Source organism: Malaclemys terrapin, chromosome 2, assembly GCF_027887155.1.
Source record: "Malaclemys terrapin pileata isolate rMalTer1 chromosome 2, rMalTer1.hap1, whole genome shotgun sequence".
Classification (NCBI taxonomy): domain Eukaryota; kingdom Metazoa; phylum Chordata; order Testudines; family Emydidae; genus Malaclemys; species Malaclemys terrapin.
The window spans coordinates 80,379,142-80,406,024 of NC_071506.1; the positions used below are offsets into that span (position 1 = coordinate 80,379,142).

Consider the following 26,883-nt stretch of genomic DNA (forward strand, 5'->3'; position numbering starts at 1 on the left):
CAGGAAAAGATATATTTAAGATCTTCACAATGTCCCACTAGAGCCTTTCCAGTGTGCAGGCCCTGCAGAATTCCTAGAAAGTTAACAAACCAAGGCTATTTTGGTCCATGGGGGGTAAGTTTTAAAACTATGAGGTCCTCAAGGAGAATGCCTGACAAGCTGCCCCCTTTCTCTTACAAGAGTCATGTTCTACTTCAGGTACAATTCAGGTGAGTTCAAATCTCCATTTTATAGCTAGAGAAACTCAACCACAGTTAAATGACTTCCTCAAGACCTTGCAATTTCTCCATGGCAGAGCTGGTATCATGAGTTCCTGGCTTCAAGACTTGGGCTCTATCCACTTCGAAAGTATCTTAAATGAATATCAAAATCTGGGAACGTAGCTAAATCTCTGATTTCTAGCTTAACTTCTGTTCTTATCCATTGTGTACAACAGGGATAATAATACTTACTTGTCTCACCTGGGTATTGTGATAATTTATTAAAGTCTGTAAATATTTGAGAATCGAAATGATGACTGTTTTATATACATGCAGTGTAATGTATAATGACTTATAATATAGATGCCTATTAAAATTACTAGAAGCCTATGAAACAGAGATATGTCTCACTTCAATACTTACGGACACAGAATGGGAAATTATAGTATCCTTCAGCACATTGTTCACAGTTTTTGCCGTGGAAATTCACCTTACAATGACAGCGACCAGATCCTTCCTCACAACCATCTGAATGCTCTGGATTACAACTGCAAGCTAAATAAATAACAACAGTTAAATGCTTTCTTCAAATTAACTGATTTGTTGCTTTGGCAAAGAAACATAACTCTGTAACTACAGACGTTTCAATTGTACTGGTAAATGCATCATTATTTAAATAATGCTACAAATTAACAATTACATATTACTTTATATCTTCAATGTGCTGAATAAATTAATTAACCCTGGGAGATAGGTAAGTATTATTATTTACAAATCTCTTAACTCAGAGCTGTATTTTTCTGCATATATTCCTATCATCACCTTCAGACAACATTGGTATTTGCATGCCACTGCCTCTCCTCCACCTGTGCAGAAACCTTCGTCCATGCCTTTGTCTTTGAACTACTGCAACTGCCTCATAGTAGGAGCCTAAGGGCTTGTCTTCACTACCCGCCCAGATTGGCGGGTAGAAATCGATCTCTCGGGGATTGATTTATCACGTCTCATTGGGACGCGATAATCAATCCCCGAATCGACGTGCGTACTTCATCAGCCCAGGTAGGAGTAAGCACCGTCGACGGGGGAGCCACGGCGGTCGATTTGCCGCCGTCCTCACAGCGGGGTAAGTCAGATCAGATACGTCGAATTCAGCTACGCTATTCCTGTAGCTGAATTTGCGTATCTGAAATCGATTCCCTCCCCCCCGTAGTGTAGACGTAGCCTTAGCCTCACTAAAAGTCAATAGGACTGAATCACTTTGGCACTTCAGAAAATTTTATCCCAAAAGACACAGTCCTTGCCCTGATTGATAGGAAATACCCTGTGAGAGATAATCAAACAGAGAAAGACTTACATATACAGCCATCAGCAGCTCCCACTGGAATGCCATAAGGACGATAGTACCCCTTTGCACATTGTTCACAGTTAATTCCAGCTGTGTTATGCTATGCAGAATAAAGTGAGAGAAAAACATAAGATGAGAAAGAAAAACAAGCAGAAGGATACATAAGCAAATACAGGACTGAAAGATGGTAATTTAGGTTCTTCTTCTATACAGTCAGGATCAATATGGGAAAAATCCAGCAAGACTGCAATAAAGAGTGCATTTTATTCTTGTTCTTTACCTGTCTAATCTTTGCATGACATTATGAAGCAGGGTAATTTCACATAAACAGATGGAATTTTTAACAATTAGTAAATTTTAAACATTGCACAAAATCCCTAAATCAACATTCTGCTAATTTAAATCAGGGAAAAAGCACTGTCATTTTTTATACTATTATCAGATATTTCTTTAACTTTCTTTTCATTTTGCCTTTTTATCATTACATACATACATACATATGTTGTTTGACTGCACACAGAATCGTGCTGTTTCCATATTGAAAGGTACATCTTTGTGACTAAATTACTCTCAAACTAAGGTTAGAAACGTCAAATGAAAGCAAAACTATCAGTCTAGAAATAAAATTAAAAGCACAAAATAAAGTTTCTGTAAGTAGAGGAGACAGCCTTTTAAACATCTTAATGTGTCTTACACTCACAGAAAACATAGTGTTCATTCATTTGAATTACAACAAATTTCTTGTCTCATAGGGTAAAGTCCTTAGTGGACTTCAGGGTATCTCTGTCTCTTCTCCCTTTTAAAACAATATAGGGGTTTATGTAAGGGAGAACATGGAAAGCACAGTTCTCTCTCGCTAGCTGAATCTCTTTAACAGCAATATATTGTCTGACACAGATATATAGTACAGAATATATGGGGCACTGTTGTTGTCAGACTTAAAAAAACAGAAACTAGCTATATGTGTCGTGCATCACGTTCTATTAGTTCTTCATTCAGGCATGCATTTCAAACACTTTTTTCCATGACACAAATGGAAAAAGTAAAGTAAAATCCATGTGCCTAAACATCTATGAAGAAAATGTTATAATTAGATTTTATGGTTAATTCATTTAATGCAATTTAATTTCCACAAAATCAAATTACAGACAATTATCAGTTGCAAGCCTCATGGATTTAGGTCAGGTTTGCTCTTTTATATACTGAGAGCAATTTAGGAAACATGATCTTTCACGAATAAAGAGCTAAGAGGAAGCACCAATATGACAAATCTTACAGCATTGGTTGAACAAAGCCCTACATAGAAATGTTAAGTGGAAGACAAAGATCTCTTCTTCCTCTCTTTAATAAAAAGAACTTTTATTTACTTCTAACTGCCTTTTGGGCAGCAGCTGATTTTATTTTAGCAAAAAGATGGAAAAAAATACTCAAAGTATAGTTGCACTGTACATTTCCTTTCCTTGTTCCTTAATTTTTGACAGCGCAACTAAACTTTTTACTTGCACAGCGTGCATCGTTTTCTTGACTCTGTGTCAATGTTGTTCTTAAATTGTGTGATTGTATTTTGGTCCAAGCAGGTGTGATCTATAAATTATAAAATGGTTTGAATGAGGAAAACAACAGTGAGATGAGAGAGGGAACAGGCCTTGGTTGGAAGCAGGGGTTATTATCTATCCATCCATCTTAGGGTTTTTTACCACTGTTCATCACTATAATATCTGAGCTCCTTTTGCATAAAATAGATTGGCAATAGCAAAGTCTCTAGTGGACTTCATGGTGTCTGTCTCTAACCCTTTTTAAAAGAATTCAGGCATTATAGTAACAGGAACCAAAAGAGACCTAGCTTTCCCTCTTCAACTACAGCAGAGGGAGAGCTCCCTCTCTCTCCTCTCACTTGCTTGGAGGAGCACTGCTCCCCTACAACTCCCTCTCCTCCTTGACTGGTGCAGTGAGAGATCCACTCTTCATCCACTCTGCTGTAACCACTGAAGTAGGGAACTGCAGTAGTGGGTTCTCTTTAAAAGTGTGATTGCTGTAGTTAGGTGATCCCTTTTCAGGCCTCATAGAACATGAATTACTTTCAGTGACTTTTCTTCCTGGCTGGAGCATGAGCGATTATGTCATTGTAATGGTACTATTCAAAATGGCCATCTCAAAAGTATCAGCCTGAGAAAAGTAAGTCTTCTATGCACATTTTCCAAGTCCCATTCATGTATAATCTATGAGATAAAAGCACTTTATTACCTGGCAATTAATGCAAACCCCTCCACCTTCATACCACCCATGGACGTTTAAGCTTCCTTTGCGTCGATCAACATCAGGATCATAGTAGCAATCAGTAGCATGTCCATGACAGTTGCAGGCTGAGGAAGAAATATTACAAGTCAGCTTTCATTATTAGGCTGTAATTCAGTAACCTATTATAAACAAAAAAAGATGCTCAAAGTTGTATAATTTTTTTTTAAATCAGACAAGAGCCTTTCACACTAGAGCCAACTTGAGATCATCTCTAAACATAAGACAGCATGTGCTACCAGGCTTGCCAGAGAGAGAGGCTGTGCCCCCCTCTTTTGCAAAAAAAAGGTTAACTACCTTTCCATAACTGTTCTTCAAGATGTGTTGCGCATGTCCATTCCACTGTAGGTGTTTGTGAGTACCTTGTGCACAGTTGTCAGAGATTTTTCCTTTAGCAGTACCTTTGGGGGCAGCGTGAGCGCCCTCTGGTGCCCCGTGCTACTGCACACAGATACAAAGGGCAGCACTGCCTGATCCCCCTCAGTTTCTTCCTACTAGAAAGACTCTGGCTAGGTCTACACTACAGGGGGGGAGTTGACCTAAGATACGCAATTTCAGCTACGTGAATAGCGTAGCTGAAGTTGCGTATTTTAGGTCGACTTACCTGGCTGTGAGGACGGCGGTGAGTCGACCGCTGCCACGCTGCCGTCGACTCCGCTTCCGCCTCTTGCCGCGGTGGCTTTCCGGAGTCGACGGCAGAGCCATCGGGGATCGATTTTATCGCGTCTTCACTAGACGCGATAAGTCGATCCCCAATAGATAGATTGCTACCCGCCAATTCGGCGGGTAGTGAAGACGTGCCCTCTGATAGAGAGGGGAAAGAGGCGGGTCGTGGAAAGGACACGTGCAACACGTCTCGAAGAACAACAGTTCAGAAAGGTAGGTAATCGTTTTTTCTTCTTTGAGTGTCTGCACATTTCCATTCCACTACAGATGACTCACAAGCAGTTTGAACTAGTGGTGGGCTCAGAGTCTACTTGAACAGGACTACTCGTCTGAATCTTGCATCTTCTCTGGATTGATGAGAGATAGCATATGAGAGGCAAACATACGGAGCGATGACCAAGTTGCCACCCTACAAATATCCAAAATGGGAAGCCTAACCAGAAAAGACACAGAAGCCGCCTGCAACTGCATCAAATGAGACATCACCTTTTTCAGAGGTGCAACATTGGCCAATCGGCAGCATGAACAAATATAGCCAGAAATCCAGGCAGAGATCCTCTGGGTGGAGACTGGGTGGCCCTTTACTTGGTCTGAAATCATGCCAAAGAGTTCAGAGGAAGACCTGAATGCTCTACTCTGCTCCAGATAAAAAGCCAAAGCTCTATTAAGATCTAGCGTATGGAGCTTTTCCTCCTCTTTGCTTGAATGGGGCTTTGGAAAGAATGTTGGTAAATAAATTGCTTGATTCATGTGAAATTCAGAAACTACTTTAGACAAGAATTTAGGGTGAGGCCAAAAGAAAACCTTGTCCCTAAAGAAAATTGTATAGGGGGGCTCTGCTCCAAAGCTTGCAGTTCCCCTACTCTCCTGGCCAAGGTTATAGCAACCAGGAAAATTACTTTAATTGACAAGTGAAACAGAGAACACGTTGCTAGTGGCTCAAAGTGGGGACCCATCAACTTTGTTCGCACCAAATATACACTCCACTGTGGACCAGACTATGAACCCAAGGGTACAATCTGAACAAATCCTTTAGAAACCTGATGGACAGGGGGTTTGAACAAGCTGAACAATTATCCACAAGCAGGTGGAACTTCAGGATATTATCCCACAGGTTGCAATCACATTGACGCAGCAGAGCTTCCTGGTTCACAATCCTGAGCTGTAAACCTTCCGTGGAATAAAGTTTCCTGCCAGACAGATCTAGGGTTTTTTTTGCTTCCTTTCCCTTCGGAGTAGAGGCTTGGTGTCCTTGCCTCTCCGTTTTATTAGCGGCTGCGACCACCAGGGAGCCCGGAAGCAGATGGTTGTAAAGTGTTCAAATTCCTGTGATGGGATATAATATCTCTTCTCCACTCTTTTGGCGGGGGGAGAAGGGGGGACAGAAAAGAAGAAGTCAGCTATAACATCATGACGGGCTTCAGGATAGCCTCATTAATAGGGAGAGGAGGGTCCTTCAGACACTAAAATGTCCACAAGCTTGTGTGATCTTGTATCTCTTCTGGCTGGATATCCAGAGCTGCAGCCACCTTCCTTAACAAGTCTTGATGTGCTCTAAAATCATCAGGAGGGGGAGAGGCAGATTCAGCCACTACTGCCTCATCAGGTGACAAAGAAGGAGAAGCTAAAGGTTGCTGAGGAGGTCCTTCCTCCAATTCGTCCACAGTGGAGTCCTGGGCATACGGCTCTGCCTGCACGATACCAATCCTAATTCCGGGGGAAGGAAAATGGAGTCCTGCCTGCAGATGCTCCGAGCTGTGCCTAGCTGATGTAGAAGTGCAGGAAGGGAGCAGAGAGTTTCTGAAACATGGAGGGAAGTCTCAAGGGGTTCAGAAGGGCCATTGGTACAGAGGTGGGGACCAACTCTGTGTAGACCACTGGGTCTTAGAATGCTGAGACTGTGGATGGTACCACAACAGGCAGGCACCCCACTGGGGCTGCTGGGCATCCTCAGGTGGGGAGAGAGGTTTCAAGGCTGGAGATGGGATATTGGAGAAATCATCACTGGCTTGCCTAGACACAGTCCTCCATAGGGGTATCACAAGTATAGAAATGGTCAGTACCGAGCAGTGCTCTGGAGTGGAAGCCAGGAATATAGGAGTGTGCAGTTCCAAAAATGGTGCTGTGCAAGGCTTTTGAATCGTGAGAGAAGCCAGAACTGACAAGTTACGCAACTTGTCAATGACATCAGAGAGGGCTCCTGGGCCTGCAGTACCAAGAGATGCACCGATCCTTCAGGGATTGGTCTCAACGGACCCTTCCTGCGTTCCAGAGTCAGCAATACCTCCTCATTCACAGACTGCTCCTGGGGTTGTGACTTTTTTGAGCACCCCTCCGAGGCCTTGCGAACACTCAGCAACTTCTTCTCGGAGGGTCCTGGTACCGAGTCCCCAAGAGACTTACGCAGTGTCTCCCTAGGCACCAGGGATGCAGATCTTCCAGAGGCCTCTGCCAGAACAGGAGGAGCACTCCTCACAGACTCAGACGTGCTCGCTACCTGTTCGGAGCAGAAGGATTCCAGCGGTGGATGAAGTGCAGACTCCAAAAGCAGGTACTTGAGTCTGGCAGCCTGTCCTTTTTTGAATGGGGTTCAAGCCTTCTACGGATGTGACACTTGTCACTTAAATGCCCCTCTTCCAAACACTTGAGGCAGCTTGGGAGTGGGTCACTTAATGGCGTAGACCTGACTACATGAACAACAGGCCCTGAATCCAGGAGAACGGGGCATCAGTTTGGTACCAATCCCAGTACCCAATCTGACACCAGTAACTCAATAAGACGGTATTCTAAACTTAACCCTACAAGTAACTATTTTCAGATATACTATATACAAGACTAAAAACTAATGCTCCAGCTACTAGTTACACTAAGGAAGGGAAGATATGAACAAAGATCACAGCTTCAGCACAACGGTCACTGGTGGTAGGAAGGAACTGAGGGTGATCGGGGGCAGCATGGCCCTTTATACTTGTGTGCAGTGGCACAAGGCACCAGAGGGCGCTCGTGCTGCCCCAATGGGTACTGCTAAGGGAAAAGTCTCCAACACCTGTGCACAAGGCGTGCACATACACCTATAGTGGAATGGACATGTGCAGTTACTCAACAAAGAACTATATATTTGAGGCTAAAATAAGTTACAGAGATGTTTCCTGACCAGATCACCTAATCTGGGTGGAGTATTTTTCAAAATAAAAAATAGCCAAATATTATTCTATTTTTTTTTTATTTACAAAAATATTCACATCTGGGGTGACGCTTGTGGGCTAAATCTTCAGTCAGAAGAACAATTCTTTAGGTATAACAAGGCTTACATGGAGGAACTCACATAGCTCTAATTGCAGTGATGCCAGCAGACACAACTAGTCTATTACCAGAGGACTATTCATTGCACAGATATGTTTAAATCAAAAAGTCTGTCACATTTTCTAGCATTATGGATTTGATCCTGCTCCCATCCGTGGCAAAACTCCAACTGACTTAAAGTAGTACGCTCTAGGTGATCATGTAACAAAAGACCAAATTACTTCATCTAAGATTAGGGGTAGGGCGACTGTGATAAGTAACTCAGTTTCCTAGTTTATATGGGTTTAGAATCTCAGATATGATGTGTTTTTATTCTGTATGGTTGGTAGGGTTTCTTTATTTGTATTTATTTTTGGGCCAAATAAAGGTAATGAAGTTGTACTCACACCAGTTCTGAATCTTGTCCAACTCTAGAAATTGTGTCCTAACTTTTGACCCCTTCCTGACTGAAGTAATTTTCCATGCAGTGAACAGCATAAGATCAAAGAACACTTCTCAAGGCCCACTAGACTACATATTCTGTCATCATATGCAACATAAACATTAGCCCAATGGATAGCTCCCTGACCTAGATGTATTGTTCACACACTGGAAAAAAAAATATGAGGTACATCAGGTGATGTGCTGTAGCCTTTTGTGAATATCAGCCTCTTTGTAGTCTGAAAAATATTACAGGTCCATTTATATGAAGCTGGTAGGTCTAAATCCAGCAACAGCCTTTGTTACTTTGTCATAGCCTTTTGCTAAAAGTAGTCTAAGTCCCAATACTGACCTAAAGTTCTTGCCTTGGTTGCAAAGTAAGGGTTAATCTGAAAATAGTTCAACACTTTGAACAGTGTCTGCAAATATGTCTTGGGTAAAGGGTGGTGGATGGATAAGGAATTCCTTATCTAATTCTTTTCTCTTTCCCTGTTACCCCAGTGCAAACTAATGAACAGCACCTCCCAATCTGTCCATCAGGCACAATATCAGCCTATTGTAATCTCTTATCTTCATTCCATCAAACCATCTATAAGCTTGCGCTCTCCTTTCTCCAGTTTCCAGACATCCAGAGTTGTAACATAATTCAGAGTAGTGACTAACCAGAATAGCAAACAGATGTAACAAACCAAAGGCTAGCCTGTGCCTTTGTCTTACTCAAGCTTCTTACTCTCACCTTTACTTAGCCTACCGGCAGTGCTTAATTTTTAATTAAAAAGGTGCTGGGGCTCAAGCAAGTTGTTTATATTCATAACTGATGCAGCAAGCCCAGAGGCTATGAACTGCCAAGCCTAGAGATGCAGGGCTCAGTCCTGGCAAGTCCTGGCACAAATTAAGTACTGCCTACTTGGATCTCATCATCTTTTTCACTGAACAGGAAGACAGTAAAACCCTCTCCAATTTAAATAACTCAAGAAGATGGAGAAGATATTGGCTTCCTCCTTTTCCACTTTCATTTGAATATTAAGGGATCAGTGACCTGCTTAAGTAAGAATATTCCAAGGAAATCTTCCTAGAGGATTCCACTGGTTCTGCATCAGACTTGGGGGACGGGGGGGGGGTCTCCTTTCCTTTAGCCAGGCAACTAGGCAGAAGGGGATCCCCACAACAGTCTTAGCGACAAAGAGGTTCCTTGCAAGGAAAACCCTAGAAACAAGGGCTAAGGACCCTAGGCCTGCCCACATATGCTTTGTGTCTCAGAAAAAGTAACAGTAATAATCCTATTAAAAGCCTGGTACAGGCGAGAGTCCATCCCAGGAACAATGCATTCTTCCTTACCCAGTCTTGCTATCTGTTTGTATAGTTTTTCATAGATTCATAGATTATAGGACTGGAAGGGACCTCTAGAGGTCATGGAGTCCAGTCCCCTGCCCACATGGCAGGACCAAATACTGTCTAGACCATCCCTGATAGACATTTATCTAACCTACTCTTAAATATCTCCAGAGACGGAGATTCCACAACCTCCCTAGGCAATTTGTTCCAGTGTTTAACCACCCTGACAGTTAGGAACCTTTTCCTAATGTCCAACCTAGACCTCCCTTGCTGCAGTTTAAACCCATTGTTTCTGGTTCTATCCTTAGAGGCTAAGGTGAACAAGTTCTCTCCCTCCTCCTTATGACACCCTTTTAGATACCTGAAAACTGCTATCATGTCCCCTCTCAGTCTTCTCTTTTCCAAACTAAACAAACCCAATTCTTTCAGCCTTCCTTCATAGGTCATGTTCTCAAGACCTTTAATCATTCTTGTTGCTCTTCTTTGGACCCTTTCCAATTTCTCCACATCTTTTTTAAAATGCGGCGCCCAGAACTGGACACAATACTCCAGCTGAGGCCTAACCAGAGCAGAGTAGAGCGGAAGAATGACTTCTCGTGTCTTGCTCACCACACACCTGTTAATACATCCCAGAATCATGTTTGCTTTTTTTGCAACAGCATCACACTGTTGACTCATATTTAGCTTGTGGTCCACTATAACCCCTAGATCCCTTTCTGCCGTACTCCTTCCTAGACAGTCTTTTCCCATTCTGTATGTGTGAAATTGATTTTTCCTTCCTAAGTGGAGCACTTTGCATTTGTCTTTGTTAAACTTCATCCTGTTTAACTCAGACCATTTCTCCAATTTGTCCAGATCATTTTGAATTATGACCCTGTCCTCCAAAGTAGTTGCAATCCCTCCCAGTTTGGTATCATCCGCAAACTTAATAAGTGTACTTTCTATGCCAATATCTAAGTCGTTGATGAAGATATTGAACAGAGCCGGTCCCAAAACAGACCCCTGCGGTACCCCACTCGTTACGCCTTTCCAGCAGGATTGGGAACCATTAATAGTTAAAGGAGTGGATCCTCTAGATCATCCTCCATATCCTCATATTCCTCTTATTCCTCATATCTGAAGGGTCTCTGGAGAGGGAACCCTTTCCCCTCTAGCGTGTGACATCCCTGCTGTGATGGGTAAAGTCCTGGGCCACTTTTTGTTGTGCTGACAGGAACCAGAGCCCGACCTTATGGGCTCAGATCTGATTTACAAGCTGTGCCAAAAGAGCCTTTGTAGCTCATTTTCCAGTCCATACATGAAGTTCTTCAAGAAAACTAAACAAGATTCAGAGGGAAATAACCGTGCCAAAAGCTGCCAAAATGGCTGGGCTACCTTTGGCTCCCCTGCTCTTAGAAAAACCAGGAAGGGAAAGGAAAATGTCAAAAAAACTTCAATGTCATTAATGGCCAAGGCTGCTGGCATCCTGAGCCATCCACTGTCTCTTACTATAAGGTCAAGTTACCTGCTTTGATCCAAGTAATGGCACTTTTACCAGCAGGTCTTCATACATCACAATACAATTTCTTGAAACTTTGACTATTTGCTGAAAAGTACAATATTGTGGACGTATACAAAAATTTGCAGGTTTGGCAGATCTCCCAGTCTCTCAGGGACCCACTGATTTTTCAGTAGGAGAAAGGGATACAGAGATTTTGTGAAGACTTGCAAGGTTGCTCTAATCTCCTGATCCACAGGCTGTAAATGAAGGGTGTCTGCAGCTGGTAAGTACTATCCTCAGTGAATAACTTAAAACACACACACACTTTCAGGCTAAAAGGATCCCTTTTTCAGGTGGCAATAAATGTTAAACATTTTTGGCTCAGAACCTTATGAATTATAATTTATTCATTAACCAAGTCACAACATGCCTAGTTTCTATCTACTGCTTCTACTTTTTTTTGTCTGTTATTTTTACTATCACAATTTTGGCAGATCACTTCTGAACTTTGATTAAAATAATTTATTTTAAATTAAAAAAATTTATTCCTCACTTCTTCAATGATATAAATATACATCTACTTGACACTCTAGCAGGGTTACAACTTGAAGTCACAACATCTGCCTTTTGGCCTGCCAAGATGATATGGGAGAAGAGAATCCTGTGTGTGTTCAAAAGAGGGGGAGACACAAAGAGAGCAAATGCTATAATCACCATAGCTACAGTTTTCATGCCATGTGGTTACACAGAGTCTATGGTAGGCAGTACAGCCTCTTCAAGACCCAGAAAAGGGCCCTAGTGGTCGTGGTTCCCCATGTCCCAGTTTTCTTAACAAAAGAATGAAATGTTTGTCTGAAATGAGGGAAGCTAGGCTGCAAAGGAGCTCGCCCACAGGAGCTCAAGGAAAAGAAGACAGAATATCTGCATCCATTTACCAGAGGCATATGTCAAGAGACCAGGTTACTAGAAAGAGTGACTCGTGTTGCTCTGAAGAGAACAACTCTTCACTCCCATCTATGTAGTTTTGTTTTGAGTGAGCAGATTGAAGAGCCAGGAATCTTTTGAAGAGACTAGATTGTGTGTTGGCACTCTTAACATAAGAAAGCACACCTCTTCCCCAAAAGAGGGTTTTCCTTCTAAAGTACCTGGTTTACTAGAAGGATTTTTCAACTGGGCTATGTCACAAAGCCAGGTACAGTAAATAACTCTGATTCGCCTTCCAACTCAATATATTGTTTCCTCACTAAATATAAAAGGAGCAAGGATCTAAATGCACTGTTATGAATATTTCAGTGTTCCACTAAATGAACGTAGGGGTATCAAAATTAGGCTTATAATACCAGGCGAGGTAGTTCTATGGAAGTTTCCTTCTCCTCTAACCAACCCTATATAACCAGTGCTCAAAATCTAGGGGTTGGATTCAGAGCCCGGGCTGGGCACAATTTAGATAAATGCTAATACAGATGTAAATTGATTCAGCCATATTACTCCAGGGTGCAAGATTCTGGGCAATCCAGCTGAAGGGTGTGTGTGAAAGAATGGGAAGGTTCGAGGCAGTGCCAGGTACCTGCAATCTCTGTTCTGCTGGGGGCTTTGCAGGCAGCCAACATTTTGCATGAACACATACATGCTGGAGGTACCTCCCATTTGTACATCAAAATCTGTATGAACTGTCACCTTTAAACTAGCATCTTTTCATGCTACTCACATTCACACTCATTTGCGTTGTTGGCAGTTGCAGTTTGCCATTGTTTCTGATTATATCCAGGGCAGCAGTGATCACAGGTTTCCCCACAAGTGTTATGCTGACATTCACACTGAAACCTGGATATTGAAAAAATTCTTGTTTAATTGAAATAGGATTTAAAACTATATATATTTTTCTTATTTTACCACAATCCAAAATTTACTTCTAACATGAAAATGGCAAGACCAAGTGTAAAGAGGTCAACACATAACACTAAACCCTTTTACAACCATCCTAGCATTCCTCACAGTAAATTATCTCACTCACACTGTTTTGAACTTTTTAGCACAAATGATTTATAGAGGTCATTTGTAATTGGATTAAATAAACACGGGCTTAAGAAACCTTATCCTGAGCAGGTATTAAACCAGGATAATATGCCATAGTTGCAAATATATCTTATTTTAACTCTTGATCCAAGGCTTAAGCTTGCTGTCCTACACTATATCAAAATGTTTGTTACTGTTACACTTTGGACTCAATTTTTCATTATGTTTTGTTTAAAAAAAATTATTAGAGCTTTATAACAGAGAATTTTTTCACTTCAAGGTCCCAGAAGCAAAGACAAGGTTTTCATCTCGAGACCAAAAGACCAAAAACATCAAGACACTTGATCATGGCCTTGGATAGACCAAGAGACTACCTACACTTGACCAGAGCTCTATGATGAGGTGACCTTCCCACACCAGCTCTGAGAGAGTTGAATTAGGCCAGGTGAGCCCAATCAGTCAATTAAACTGCAAACAGGGGAAATGTAAGCTGCTGGAGGGTACTAATTAAAAAGAAGATCACCTGTGAGGGAACAGATGGGGCTTCTATAACACTAGGAGCCTGGCATCAGAAGTGGCAGGGAGGAAGCTGCAGTTTCTATCCCTGAGGTAAGGGAGAAGAAAGGGGAGACAGAAACCCACAAGAAAGGTTTACCTAGTAGGCCTAAGAAAGAGGGGTCTGGCTAGGAAGGTTGGTGAAGGAGAAGCTTAAAGAAGAACGGGAGGAAGTAGTCCAGGTGTGTAGTTGCTGGTGAGTATTTGCTTCAGGTTGGCAGGCCAGTCCTCGCTTACAGACAACCCCCCAACCTGAAGCAAATACTCACCAGCAACTACACACCACACCACAGAAACACCAACCCAGGAACCAATCCCTGTAGCAAACCTCGTTGCCTACTCTGTCCCTATATCTACTCTGGCGACACCATCAGAGGACCCAACCACATCAGCCACACCATCAAGGGCTCGTTCACCTGCACATCCACTAATGTGATATATGCCATCATGTGCCAGCAATGCCCCTCTGCCATGTACATTGGCAAACTGGACAGTCCCTCCACAAAAGAATAAATGGACACAAATCTGACATCAGGAATGGTAACATACATAAGCCGGTAAGTGAACACTTCAATCTCCCTGGTCATTCTATTACAGATTTAAAAGTCACTGTCATTGAACAAAAAAACTTCAGAAACAGACTTCAAAGAGAAACAGCAGAACTAAAATTCATTTGCAAATTTAACACCATTAATCTGGGCTTGAATAGGGACTGGGAGTGGCTGGCTCATTCCAGAAGCAGCTTTTCCTCTCCTGGAATTGACACCTCCTCATCCATTATTGGGAGTGGACTACATCCACCCTGATTGAATTGGCCCTGTCAACACTGGTTCTCCACTTGCGAAGTAACTCCCTGCTCTCCATGTATCAGTATATAATGCCTGCATCTGTAACTTTCACTCTATGCATCTGAAGAAGTGAGGTTTTTACCCACGAAAGCTTATGCCCAAATAAATCTGTTAGTCTTTAAGGTGCTACCAGATTCCTTGTTGTTTTTGTAGATACAGACTAACACGGCTACCCCCTGATACTAGTCCAGGGAAGAGAGCAGTAGGGTTGCTGAAGACCCGGACCTTAACTACTCACTATAGGGCCCTGGACTGGAACCCAGAATTGAAGGCTGGCCTGGGTTCCTGGTACTGCTCGGGGCAGTGAACAGGAAAACTACTTGCGTCACTGTCAGAGTAGCATAGTCAGGGCTGCAAGTGTGAGGCTGCCTGATGCTGCTTGAGCAGAGAGACTTTGAAAGACTCCCCTAGAAGGGGAAATCAGTATGACCTGGCTGGAGGGCCAAGTCATGAAGAAGCCGTACTGCAGCAGGAGAGCTGCAATGATGGAAGAGAAGAAAGGGAGCGCTGAACTGGGCAGAGCTAATCCCCAGAATTGCCAGAAGAGGGTGCCACCCAGCGGTGAGTACAGTGCACCGTTCATATATCTAAGATCATAACATCATCTTATTCATAAAAATAATGCAAACTAAGGACTATTTGATCATCAGAAGTAACCCAAAGTATAAAAATTAACAGTCATCCTCCAAAAGGAAAATTTTTTTATTTATTTTGACTTCATCAAAGTGCCTATCTAAGGGCTCAGTCCTGTAAGCACTTACTTCAAAGTCTGTGACAATAATGAAGACACTTATGGAATACTTAGTGGTATCTACACATAATTTATATATATAATTTGTTTTTTCCTTGCTACAGAAGGTTGTGTTTTTCCTTGATATTACTACAGTCACCAATTCTAGTCAGAAAAGGTATCACATAGATGGCCAAGGGGATTAGTAATAGAATCTAGTGCATTTACTTTCTTGTTGGGATCTTTCAACATAATGACCAAAAGTCCTGATGTCCGAATCTGATCTCTCAGTTATTCTGCTGTAAAGCTAGCCCATTATAGAATCGTAGGACTGGAAGGGACCTAGAGAGATCATCTAGTCTGGTCCCCTGCCTCATGGCAGGACTAAGTATTATATGTGGCTGTTTGATGGCTTATGTGAAATAAATTGGTGATCTCACAGCAGGGTCTCAGTATCCAAAAGAGGTGAGTTTAACACAGCAGTTCCCTAACTTTTTACTAAGGTGACCCAACAACTGAGGTTACGTTCCTATGTCCAACTGCATTTTGTATTATTTCTTTTGTGACCCATCATTTACATATATACACCTTCTGTCCTAGCACAGTCTCTCCCTCTTAATCCCGAGCCAGAGGGTAGGGTGGGGGGCGGAGGGAGAAGAAAGGGATGAGGGGGCTGGTGAGTGAGCCCACCCTCCACTCCCCACACAGTGGTGGCTCCTGTCTCATGAGGCTGGGCCCAACTCTCTCCTCTTGTGTTGTGACTTGGTGCACGAGGTCACAGTGCCATTCAGGTTTGGCCTGGTCACCCCTCCGTCATGATGGAGGGGCAACTGCACAAAACCTGAGTGGCACTGCAACCCCACGCACCAAATCTCAACGCGTGGAGCATGGAACCGGGCCCAGCCCCATGGAACAGGAACCGCTGCTGCGGGATGAATACAGGCTGGGTTCACTCTCCACTACCTCCCACACCCTGGGCCTGCCCTCCACAGCAGCCCAGGAATATGTTTGCTTAGGGCCCCATGACTTTAGATCTAGGATTTTTCCACAATCCATAGGTAGGTGGAGACACACCTTTTGGGAAATACCAGTTTAACACAAAGTGTCTAGCAAACCCTCATTTTAATTTTAAAAAGACCTAATGCACACTCTTTTATTGTTAAACTTAATCAACACAGAATACCTCTCAGCATATCTTCATATATGCCTTACCAAGCTCTCACTTTAAAAGCAATATAAAGAAAACTATAAGACATCCTTATTTTATCATTAAAAATCGTAATTTGAAAATACCTGTGTATTGGTTTATAGTTTGTGAAATGAGCATGCTGCTCAATTTACTTACTGGTACAGGTTTTCAGCACTTTTTGCATTACAGACTTCTGCATGACCATTGCAAACACATCGTCCACCTATACTGATGTCCTTTATGCTGTAGTAATACTGTAAAACAAATCAAGAGGTATGTGTACATCTTTCCTTTGCCTGTAGAATGGCAGCCACAGTAACATAGTAATGATTTTCTTATCACATTAAATCTTGCTTATCAGAATATTAAACAAACATATCCATAAAGGACCTAATCCAGCTTTCCTGAAGTCAACAGCCAAACACCTACTGACATCCATGTTGCAGGATCAGGCCCAGATTCATTAATGAAAGCCATTTCACGCTATAGGTCAGTGTTACCCACTGAACAGATACCACACAGACAGTGGTATTTCATCGTTCCCCATGCTGTCCTTATAAAGTGCCTTGGCCGATTCTAGAAGCACAGCCCCTGGAAGTAATAGTTCAATCTCTGTTCCTAATAAGTTGATGACCTCTCTGCTATGTAACTGCCAACAACGGTGCCAGTTGTGATGGTGAGCTAGGATCGTGCCAAGGGAACTCTAGGAACTGAACTGAGCCCACCTGCTCGCTTGCAATTATGACTGATGTGACCTAGATTTGAACTAGTGACCTAGAGTTGAAAAGCTTCATATCTCATCACCACTCCCTGCAGTCATCCAGGCAGTGGCAGATAACGATTTAGTCATTTGGACTGACTCACTGTAAATACCACTATTTATAGTAACTTCTGTGTACATTTAAGAAACTTAAGAGCAGATTCTCCACCCTGCTCAGTAGCAAGGGAAGGCTGCAGGGAGCCTGTTGCAGTTCCCCGATCCTCAGCTGTCCGGCCCCAGTGCACGTTAAAGAGGCAGCTCTACTTTATGCCAGGCACAGCTGAGCTCTCCTCCACTGTGTCCTCTCCTCTAGCCCACCTCACTCCGAGATGTCCTCTCCCTCTCCTTATGCCAGGGGAGGGGAGATGGCTGGCAGAGAGCTCCCTGCATAGGGGGACTCCTTCATTGGCTGGCTGCTTGCAGGCTACTTTGTGCCAGGTAGGTGCAATAAATTGGCCTTAGTAGACCAGAGAATCCAGTCCATATTTTTTTTCCTGGACTAGTTCTATTTGGATGCACACATTCACATCTAGTGTGGTTTATTCTTCTTCTTCACACACACCCTCCCTGTGCTTTCAGTGTCTTGGTCAAAATTAAAAATGGTCCCTGACACTTTCTCTGGCAGTATCTCATCATGTTTTAGCTCCATAATGATTACTTGTAACTCAATCTCTGGTTTCTTCCTACTTTGTGGCATTACACTGGATTAACAGTATTATGCCCAAATTGTCAGAATTCAGATACCACATTGCTTGTGCTGCAGATAATTTCCAACCGCATGAAGTCAATGCATAAATTGAGGAAGTATGGCAGTTGTTTGTACAGAGGGAAGGGGATGGGCTGGTTTGGTTTGGTTTGGTTTATACAATAGATTTAGCACAATGGCTCTCTGCTAGAATGCTGAACTACTGCTAGTTTTCAAGGGCATCTGATATGGAAAGTCTTGACATGTTCCCTGTCAGCAAGTTAATGAAACACATTACCTTATATATCCCTCAAATTAGACTATTTGATTACATTAGGCTGAAGTTATGGTGTTTGGCAAGCGGCATAACAAGTACTCCATTTATTTTAGCCTGTAAGTAATATCTTAAATAAAATCCTACAGCTGCACTTAAGTTTTACAACCTTACATAATGTATGCGGCCAAGCAACTGGAAAGGATAAGTTTGTTGTTGTTGTTGTTGTTGAGGAGACCATACATATTTGTACAGTCCCTAGCCAAATGGCTTGACTGGAGCCTTTGGGTTCTGTTGCAGTATAACTGATAAGTAAATAACCACACTGGGTCAAGAAACTCTACAAATTCCAATGCATAGAGATTCTTATGGATTATTCCATCAGAGCGTCTGCCCCTCTCTTATTTCCCCACAGAATGGGCAGGGGACTTCTAAGCTGTGGAATTTCCCAGGGGTACCCAGGATTCAGACACACTTTGCTACCATCTTCTCTTAGTGTGAGGAAACCTTGTCTGTGCCTGCCATGGGTCAGCTCCCCAACTCCAGCAGCCATGGGCAATACAAACACTTCCCCCTAGACCTTGCAGGACTCCCTGACACCCTACAGGCTAGCAATTGGCACACCCCAACCCTCAATCCAAGCATCTCCCTTGGGCCTCCAGCCCCTGGTCCACTGGACAGTCACAGTATTCACAGATTGGCTGCTTCCAAAGAAGCAGTACACCCCAGCTTACCAGTTTCACCTTGGATCACAGCTTTGCTAACACACAGCACTTAGATATGTTTATAGTGAAATTAAGTTCATTTAACAAAGAGATTCAAATAATAGCAAGCAGAAGTATTGGAAACAAATGGTTACATATGAAATAAAATCATACCATGCATTCTAGAGATTTGACTTAATTAACTAGATACACTCATGTCTTGTAGAATATTGCTCATCCAAAATCCTTGCAGCGCTTTCCAGCAAAGTTGGCTGTGACCCATCTTTCATGAGACGTTTCGTTATCCATCTCTTAGGGGATAAAGGGAATAGGACCTTCTGATTAGGTGAAAGGAGGATCCTCCTGAAAAGCTGGAGTTGCTGGTCATGTGATGTAAGTGAGAAACTGTTTTAGGCAAAGATATCGCTTGCTAGAATTCAATTTCTGGCACTAGAAAGTGTTTTTCTTTTGTTTGAAAGCATACCTGTCTCTTTTTCTCTTGCTCAGTATCAGATAAATCTCTCTTGGTTAATACACTTATTCTTAGTTTTTAATATAAACCATCTCAGTGCTGTTATATTAAAGTTAAGACATGCATCCCCAGCTGAACTAACAGGCAGTTGTATATTCTGTCTCTTTGAAGACAGGGAATTTGGTTAATTTCTGTGAGTGTCCACAGAGCGACTGGGCACTGCAGAAAGATGTCTCTGGGGAACTCGGGAACTGGGGTTTACTGGATGTTACCTACAAGGCAAGGTTTAGACTGACAGACTCAAGGGGTTTGCTGGCAAGGCCAACAGACTGGCATGGCAGGGAGCTGTCACACAGTTTAAGCTCCAGCAAAGCTCTTTTGCTAACGCAGAGACGTAACACAGTGGATTACAGTTCTGGGTGCCCTGAGAGAGCACCTCACTCCCCTCTACACAAACCACACAACTCTGATCTGTCCCAACTAGTTTCCCTCTGCAAGTGGAGCTGGAGGGGATCATCAAGACCATACCCATTTTTTGTTGTTGTTTTGCAAACTAAAGACGTTCGTGTCATTCCGTTCACTGTAATGGAATGAAGGGCAATTGTTAAACATCCATTTGTGAAAAAAGCTACTTACTCTGCGGGTTACAGTGGGGTCCCGTTGAGCTTTGGCTATCAAGTGTCCAAGAAGGGTATTGGTTCTGAGAAAATGCAAGCGGATGTTTGTTGCCTTGGTAAATTCCCTCAGTATGGGAGAGTGAGTGAAGTTTTTTGCTCCTGGACGACCATTTACCAAGGATACCACAATCTAATAAAAGAGCAAAGATCTTTTTGTCAAAACATAAACAGTTAACATTAGCAGTGGGGAGTCATCCACAGGTTTCGATAATATAAGCATCCAAAAATTTGCAGATTTCTCGTTTCTAACCATGTCTAATATTCATGGGAGTAAGGTTACAGACTCAGGCCTCTAAATTTCAGTGAGAAGTAACTCTTCTATTTAAAACAAAATTTAAATGCTTTAAGTATATACTATAAGTATCTGTAAACGCTAATACAGGCCGTTCTGCTCTGATTTAGCAGGATGCTCCAGCAATCACGGGTTCTATGAAAATTATTCACAGCAAAACCTGAATATTGAAAAAATTCCCATTCACTTCAGGCACAATTTACTCATGTTACACATCCATATAAGAATGGCTTCATGTGTCTTGAATGGATTATGTCAGAAAGTTCTGAAAAGATACATGCAATTTTACAGAAACCAACAACAGTAAGTCAATCCTAATACATTACGAGCAGCCAATGATGTCCATAGGAGTTTTACCTAAGTAAGAACTTCAGGATATTGCCCTTTTACCAACATGCATTAATTTTTGGATTAAGGCACAAAAAATCCTGGAATAAATTTCAGTTAATAGCTACAGTGCCCGAGAGTATGTTCATGTACTTTTGAAAGTGAGTAGATGATGTCACTTTAGAATTTCCCTCCCTGCGGGAGCAGTTTATATAATAATTCAAAACAAATGCTTCAATGCTCTTATTATGAAAAATAAATTGATGCCAGCAGCCCAGAAATCGTAAATGAACCCTAAATTAACAAATCAGAGTGTGTACAACTGAGCAAAAGCTATTTATTTGTTTATAACTGAACAGATTTCAGATATATGTTTCCAAGTGGGTACTATAAACTGTAAGTACATAAGATTGGATCACTGAAGCTTCCAACTACAACACAACTCCTTTAAAAAAAGTCATACACCATTTAATAGGGGATGATGCAACAGGATTCTAAAGAAATTAATCAAAAAATCCATAGAATTTAATAGAAAATGCTAATCTTTCTGTAAGTTTTTGGACCACTCTGCAGAAATGTTCACAGACCATTATAAATCAAAACTGGAACACTGGATCCAAACCCCCAAAGCTTTCAAGAAGTTTGGATCTGGATACAAGCTTCATCACAAGCCTCTCTTTGTAGTGGCATGTCACATAACATCCAATTCTAACAACCCTGAATAATGAGGAAGTTTGGATTTTGATCTGACACAGGCCTATCTCCAATAAAAGTTTATGTTGGAAAGAATGATAAATGCAACCACTAATAAACATTCAGATAAAGGGACTATAAATCATATTTCCTAGTGGTAAGAAGCATCTTGCTAAGCCAGAGCAGTATGATCTGTGTTAGCTTTTACAGACACACTTTTATTATACTACACATTTACAGCATTATTCTTTTTTTAAAATAGAGTTACTGCTCATTGAAATTTAGAGGTCTGATTCTGCAACCTTTACTTCCATCAGCAATTCTCACACAATTAGCCCCATTGCAGTCATTGTAACTACTCAGAAAACAAAGCCAAAATGTTCATACTTGGATGCCCAAAGTAAGGCACCTAAATTATATTCATGAAGCTAAACAAATGGCCTAATTTCAGAGGTTCTGAGCACTCACTTCTCAATGGGAGTTGTGAATGTTCAGCACGTCTATAAATATTAGGACATTTTCTCAAATGCCTGAATATGGATTTACATACCTGATGGATTTACATAGGCACCTAAGTTTGAAAATTGGCTTAAAAGTTCAAGTTTTATTGAAATAGCAAATAATTCATAATAACATACTAAGAAGCAACCACTGTGTAACACTGTTTATTTCCAATGTGAAAAATTTAATTTCCCAGTCTTCTGAAAAGCACTTACCTCACCATTTTCAAGAGGCACAATCCGAGAATACTCTGTAGTGCAAATAACATCATCATCCCTCCTAATATGAGCACTAACTTTTTTTCCAAAATGTTCCAAACAGTCTGCTTTAGAATCTAGTAAAGTAAGAAATCAATTTTTTTACATATTGAAACATGCATTATTGTGCTAACATAAATCCATAAAGAACTATCCTCATGCTTTCTAATAGATTATCTCCCTGAATCAAATTACATCTCTGTATGAAAATAGAAATATTACTATAGAAAAATGAAAAATATTAAAAGCAAATGAACACATTCTTCTTCACTTTCTGTCCTAAACTGTTCTTAGTGTTTGGCAATGCACTGAAACAGCTTCCCCATATCACTACAAAAATGGCTGCATTGTAGGGTGCTTGTACATGTATTCTAGTTTAGGTTTATAAAGAAGACTGGAAACCTGGGAGGGGTGGGGGATGAAAGGCACTATTAAAAGACATGAACAAGATAAAAGGAAAAATCCCAAGGACAGTCTTACCTTTTTGCAGTACTATATTGGGTTTTAATAATGTGTTCTCTACCAGTTTAAATGAAAGTTGTCAGATTAAATCAGTTTGCCTTGCTTTGAAAATTTACCTCATCAAAGACTTCTCTCAGTAGAGAGGACTACTATATAAAGCAGTTCCTCCTATGGCTCTTTGGAAGACAAATTACTGGCAACAAAACCTGTTTGAGTGTATGTCTCTGGGCTAATTTAATCAAAAAGATTCTAAACTTTCAAACCATGTCATGTTCATTTTGCTGATGAATGCTAAGAATGGGGCTTTACTGAAAATAACTAGTTAACAGTTATGCCAGACCCCTTCCAAACACATCTCACGTTACCATACTTTAGTCAGGGAAACCACTAGGTTGATTTTTGTTTCTAAATTCTACAAATGATTAAAGCCTCTCTCCTATAAAACTGCAGGGATGCAAGAATTAATACTCACGAGCAAAATATTGCCAAGGTGCATAGGTTCTTCCAAAGTCCACTGATCTTTCTAACACCCAGAGATCTGGGCGAGGAGAATTTGCAAACTTGATAAGGATGTAAGCAACATGGAAGAGCTGGTAACAAAATATATATATACATTAACATAAGTAATGCTGGAAGTAAACATCAGACCTTGTTGTATAAAATCAAGTACATAGAACTAACATTAATTAACAACTTGTCTTTGTACAACAGCAAGAAAGTAAATTGTTTTCCAGTTCAGTGCCCTCAAAAACAGGGCAGATTCTCAGCTGGTGAGTTCAGTGGAGCTATACCACTTGGCACTATGGCCCAACACACTGAAAAAGCTGCAGTGTGATTATGCTAAATACCATCTTTTCTGTATCAAAGTAGCTCAGTATAGCATATGCTTAACTATATGGATGTGTTAGAGTAACAGAATTCAACAGTGAAAGGCTGGAGAATCAATTAATCAATGAATAGAGCCACAAAATAATCACAGTGCCCCATTCTTGATTATCCCATTGCAATATTTGTCACTGACACTCAACATCATCATGATGCAGTCAAGCAAAGTCACAATGAAATCCATAAAAAGCAATGTCAAAACAGCATCTCACATTTACTTTGTAGCTCTCTCTAGCTCCACTCGATGATGAAGGGACTGTCCAGCTCTCTCACTGCACTGACACATCTGGATAATTTGTGCCATGGTAAACCTTACAACTTGCAGAAGAAGTCTTCCCACAGCCATGTGTGTAACAAGGAACATAGGGAGCAGTCATGTGAATGACATTCCACTTACTCTGAGACCAAAGACAGTTTGAAGAGCTCCTAATAGAGCCTAGTCTCCTCCCCAGACCTCAAGGCGCCTCCTGCATCTTTATAAACACATGTAGTGTGTTAGACCACAGAAGACTTTAAAAAAAAAAAAAAAAGAGAGAGAGAGAGAGAAACCTAACTGTAAGCACTTTGGAGGAAATGAAGCAATTCCTGGGAAAGCCAAATGACATGAAACTTCAAACATCAAGACTTTACAGTAGACAACAGACTAAATTTGAGGTGCATCCTGGAGATGTCTTCATTTATTCCAAAGGTTAAATTAAAGTACAAAGTACTTCATACTATGGACAGGAGTGCCGCCAGCTTTTTTGCCTCCCTAGGCAGCAGAAGGTCCCGCCCCCAAAATGTCGCCCCCGACAGAGGCGGCGGAAGGTCCCGCCCCCAAAATGTCACCCCCGACAGAGGCGCCAGAAGGTCCCGCCCCCGAAATGCCGCCCCAGCAGAGGCGGCCGAAGCTCCAGCCGCCACAGTCGCCACCCTCCCAAATGCTAGCACCATAGGCAACCGCCTAGGTCACCTAATGGGTTGCGCCGGCCCTGACTATGGACATGATATTTGTCAGTAAAAAACTACAAACAGAAGATTAAGGCCTGAGACATCTTTTAAAGGAAAACACCATTTAAATGCTACTATCAAGAAGACTGTACATATCTTTCCACACTACTTTAAGAAAAACTCCACTGTTACATATGTAAATGAAGCTTTGCAACCAACTTTGCAAACAAGTGCACAACCAAGTGCTCTCTATACTAGTGCAGAGTGAGCAAGTGAGAGGTGTAAAATGCTACCAAGCCAAAATGGTAACTTATTGTAACCACTTTGAACAGGTGTAACCTACCACACAAGGTGCAGAACAATGGAGAATTGGATCTTACATACAACTGAAAGAATAATGAATAAAGAGGAAGCCACTACCTTGACAATAGCATGACACACAGAAAATGAAGCTCAGCATTTGAATGCCCTAAGAAAAAGCAAGAGATTTTCAAAAGGTGCCATATGGTAATGTCTTTTATTTATTTCTTTTTTAAATACACTGCTGTTAAATAAAATTATTGTAAAAATGAGTTGGATTATTTTTCAATACAAATTACACAGTTTAAGTGCCTTTTGCTTTTCTCATAAATTCAAACAATGAGTTGTGTTTGCTGTTCCTCAGACTAAACCATCAGCCTCCACCTTCTCCTGGGAAAGTAACAGTACAATGGCAGCTGTAAGTGAGACACAGCAGTGACATTCATAATGAAATACAAAGGCCTGAACTCAACATGGGAGGTAAGCATGCATCTATCAACAGGACTATTGACATGATTAAGCTAGACCCATGCAGTGCTTAATTGATGCCAGTGCTTGCCAGGGCTCAGCCACAGCGTCTCTAGGTTGGGCAGTTCATAGCCCCCGCAGCACCTGGGCCATGCTGCATCAGTTAGGAAAGTAATACAATTGCAATAGCTCCAGCACCTAATTACTTGAGCCCCAGCACCTATTTCATTACAAATTAAGCACTGGACCCATGCTTCAGTGCCTTGCTGAAGTGAGGCCTAAAACAGCAACTAAAAACAATTTTGAAAGTTCAATTTAATTATATATTCTTAGCAAACATTGAACTATCTAAGGTCCTGATCCCATTGACTTCAACAGAAGAAGGATCAGGCCATAAGATAAAATACCTAATCAGTACAGCTTTCCTTAAACAGTCTGTCATTCTCTATCAGTAGGATCTTCTTAAGTAAACAACTTTCCTTCAAGTTCCAAAAATTATTTCTTTTGCTTCTTTGTAAGACAAATTTCTGTCATTACAAGAAAAAAAAAATCCAATCAGAACTGCTCAGAAACTTATCAACAATGACCCTTTTCCTGATAACTTTTGGTATGAAACTTTATCAGTTTCAGCTTCAGAAAGAAAACTCGAAAGATTATTGGAGCCAAAGAAACATTGAATTTTTTTAATAAATCAAGAGACAGAACATGATTAAAATAGAAGCTACATTTTAAGTGATTTTCCCCCTCAAAGCTTGTATATTTTATGTCACTTTTCCAGATATTATGTGCTACCTTTGAAGTAACAGAACATCTGCACAAAATCCAAATACATAGCAGGTGAAAACATGCCACTGTATAATTTCTCTGTATCTATTAAGACATGCTGCCAAAGAGAGATAATTTAAGATCACCATAGATGGAATGAACTTCTAATCTTTCAGCATCTACTGGTTGGAAAGCTCCACATTAAAATGCTTCATATCACTTCCATGTCTCGTGGTTTGTTCTGAAACCACACACACAAAAAGTTGCATTAAAGTGGTCAAACGATCTAGCTAAAATCATTTCTGATATCCATAAGCTATCTGCTCTAGAAAAGTATGCTTGAAAAAAGGATGCATGTTTGTCAGTAACCTCACACATTCATTACTCAATAAATAGTTTGAGCTTCTTTCTATTTAAGACAAGAAATGTGTCCAAATCAATATGGGAAGACAAGGATTACAGTGATATGATCAGGTTTCAGAGTGGTAGCCGTGTTAGTCTGTATCAGCAAAACCAATGAGAAGTCCTTGTGGCACCTTAGAAACTAACAAATTTATTTGGGCATAAGCTTTTGTGGGCTAGAACCCACTTCATCAGATGCATGCAGTGGAAAATACAGGAGCAGGTATAAATACATGAAAAGATGTGAGTTGCCTTACCAAGTGTGAGGTCAGTCTAAGGAGACAATTCAACTGACAGTAGTAAGAACCCATCTGGAGGTTCTAATTAATATCTGAATATAGGCAAATCCTATAGAAATGAGTTTCTAGGGAGGCATTTAAATGAAATGATAGGGAATGGATTAAAAATCTGAATGATTCAAGCCACTGGATAAATGCAAAGCTTTATTTTATTACTGATAAACTCTAAATAAAATATATGAAAAAGCCTTTAATCGTTCAAAATCTTCACGTTCTAAAGATCAGTAGTGGCAAGACTAGGACTTTGAGAGTGAGTTCCATGCACAGGGGTTCCCATGGTAATAGACCCAGAATGGGAAAAGGTAAGAAAGGGGTATCAAGTAGGGTTGCCAACTATTTGCAGAAAAC

The 26,883-nt window shown here is 41.2% G+C and overlaps 1 protein-coding gene across 3 annotated transcripts in view; it reads right to left on the reverse strand.

The window, feature by feature from the left end:
* LAMA3 (laminin subunit alpha 3) overlaps positions 1-26,883 on the reverse strand; it is a 191,451-nt gene that overhangs the window by 128,910 nt on the left and 35,658 nt on the right. For all 3 annotated transcript variants that reach the window (XM_054018249.1, XM_054018250.1, XM_054018248.1), the window contains exons 3-10: positions 22,959-23,076; positions 21,983-22,101; positions 19,914-20,084; positions 16,539-16,636; positions 12,753-12,868; positions 3,790-3,908; positions 1,555-1,645; positions 624-755 (exon numbers count right to left, since the gene is read on the reverse strand). In XM_054018249.1, the coding sequence (XP_053874224.1) occupies positions 624-755; positions 1,555-1,645; positions 3,790-3,908; positions 12,753-12,868; positions 16,539-16,636; positions 19,914-20,084; positions 21,983-22,101; positions 22,959-23,076 (964 nt within the window). The remainder of the gene's footprint in view (positions 1-623; positions 756-1,554; positions 1,646-3,789; positions 3,909-12,752; positions 12,869-16,538; positions 16,637-19,913; positions 20,085-21,982; positions 22,102-22,958; positions 23,077-26,883) is intronic.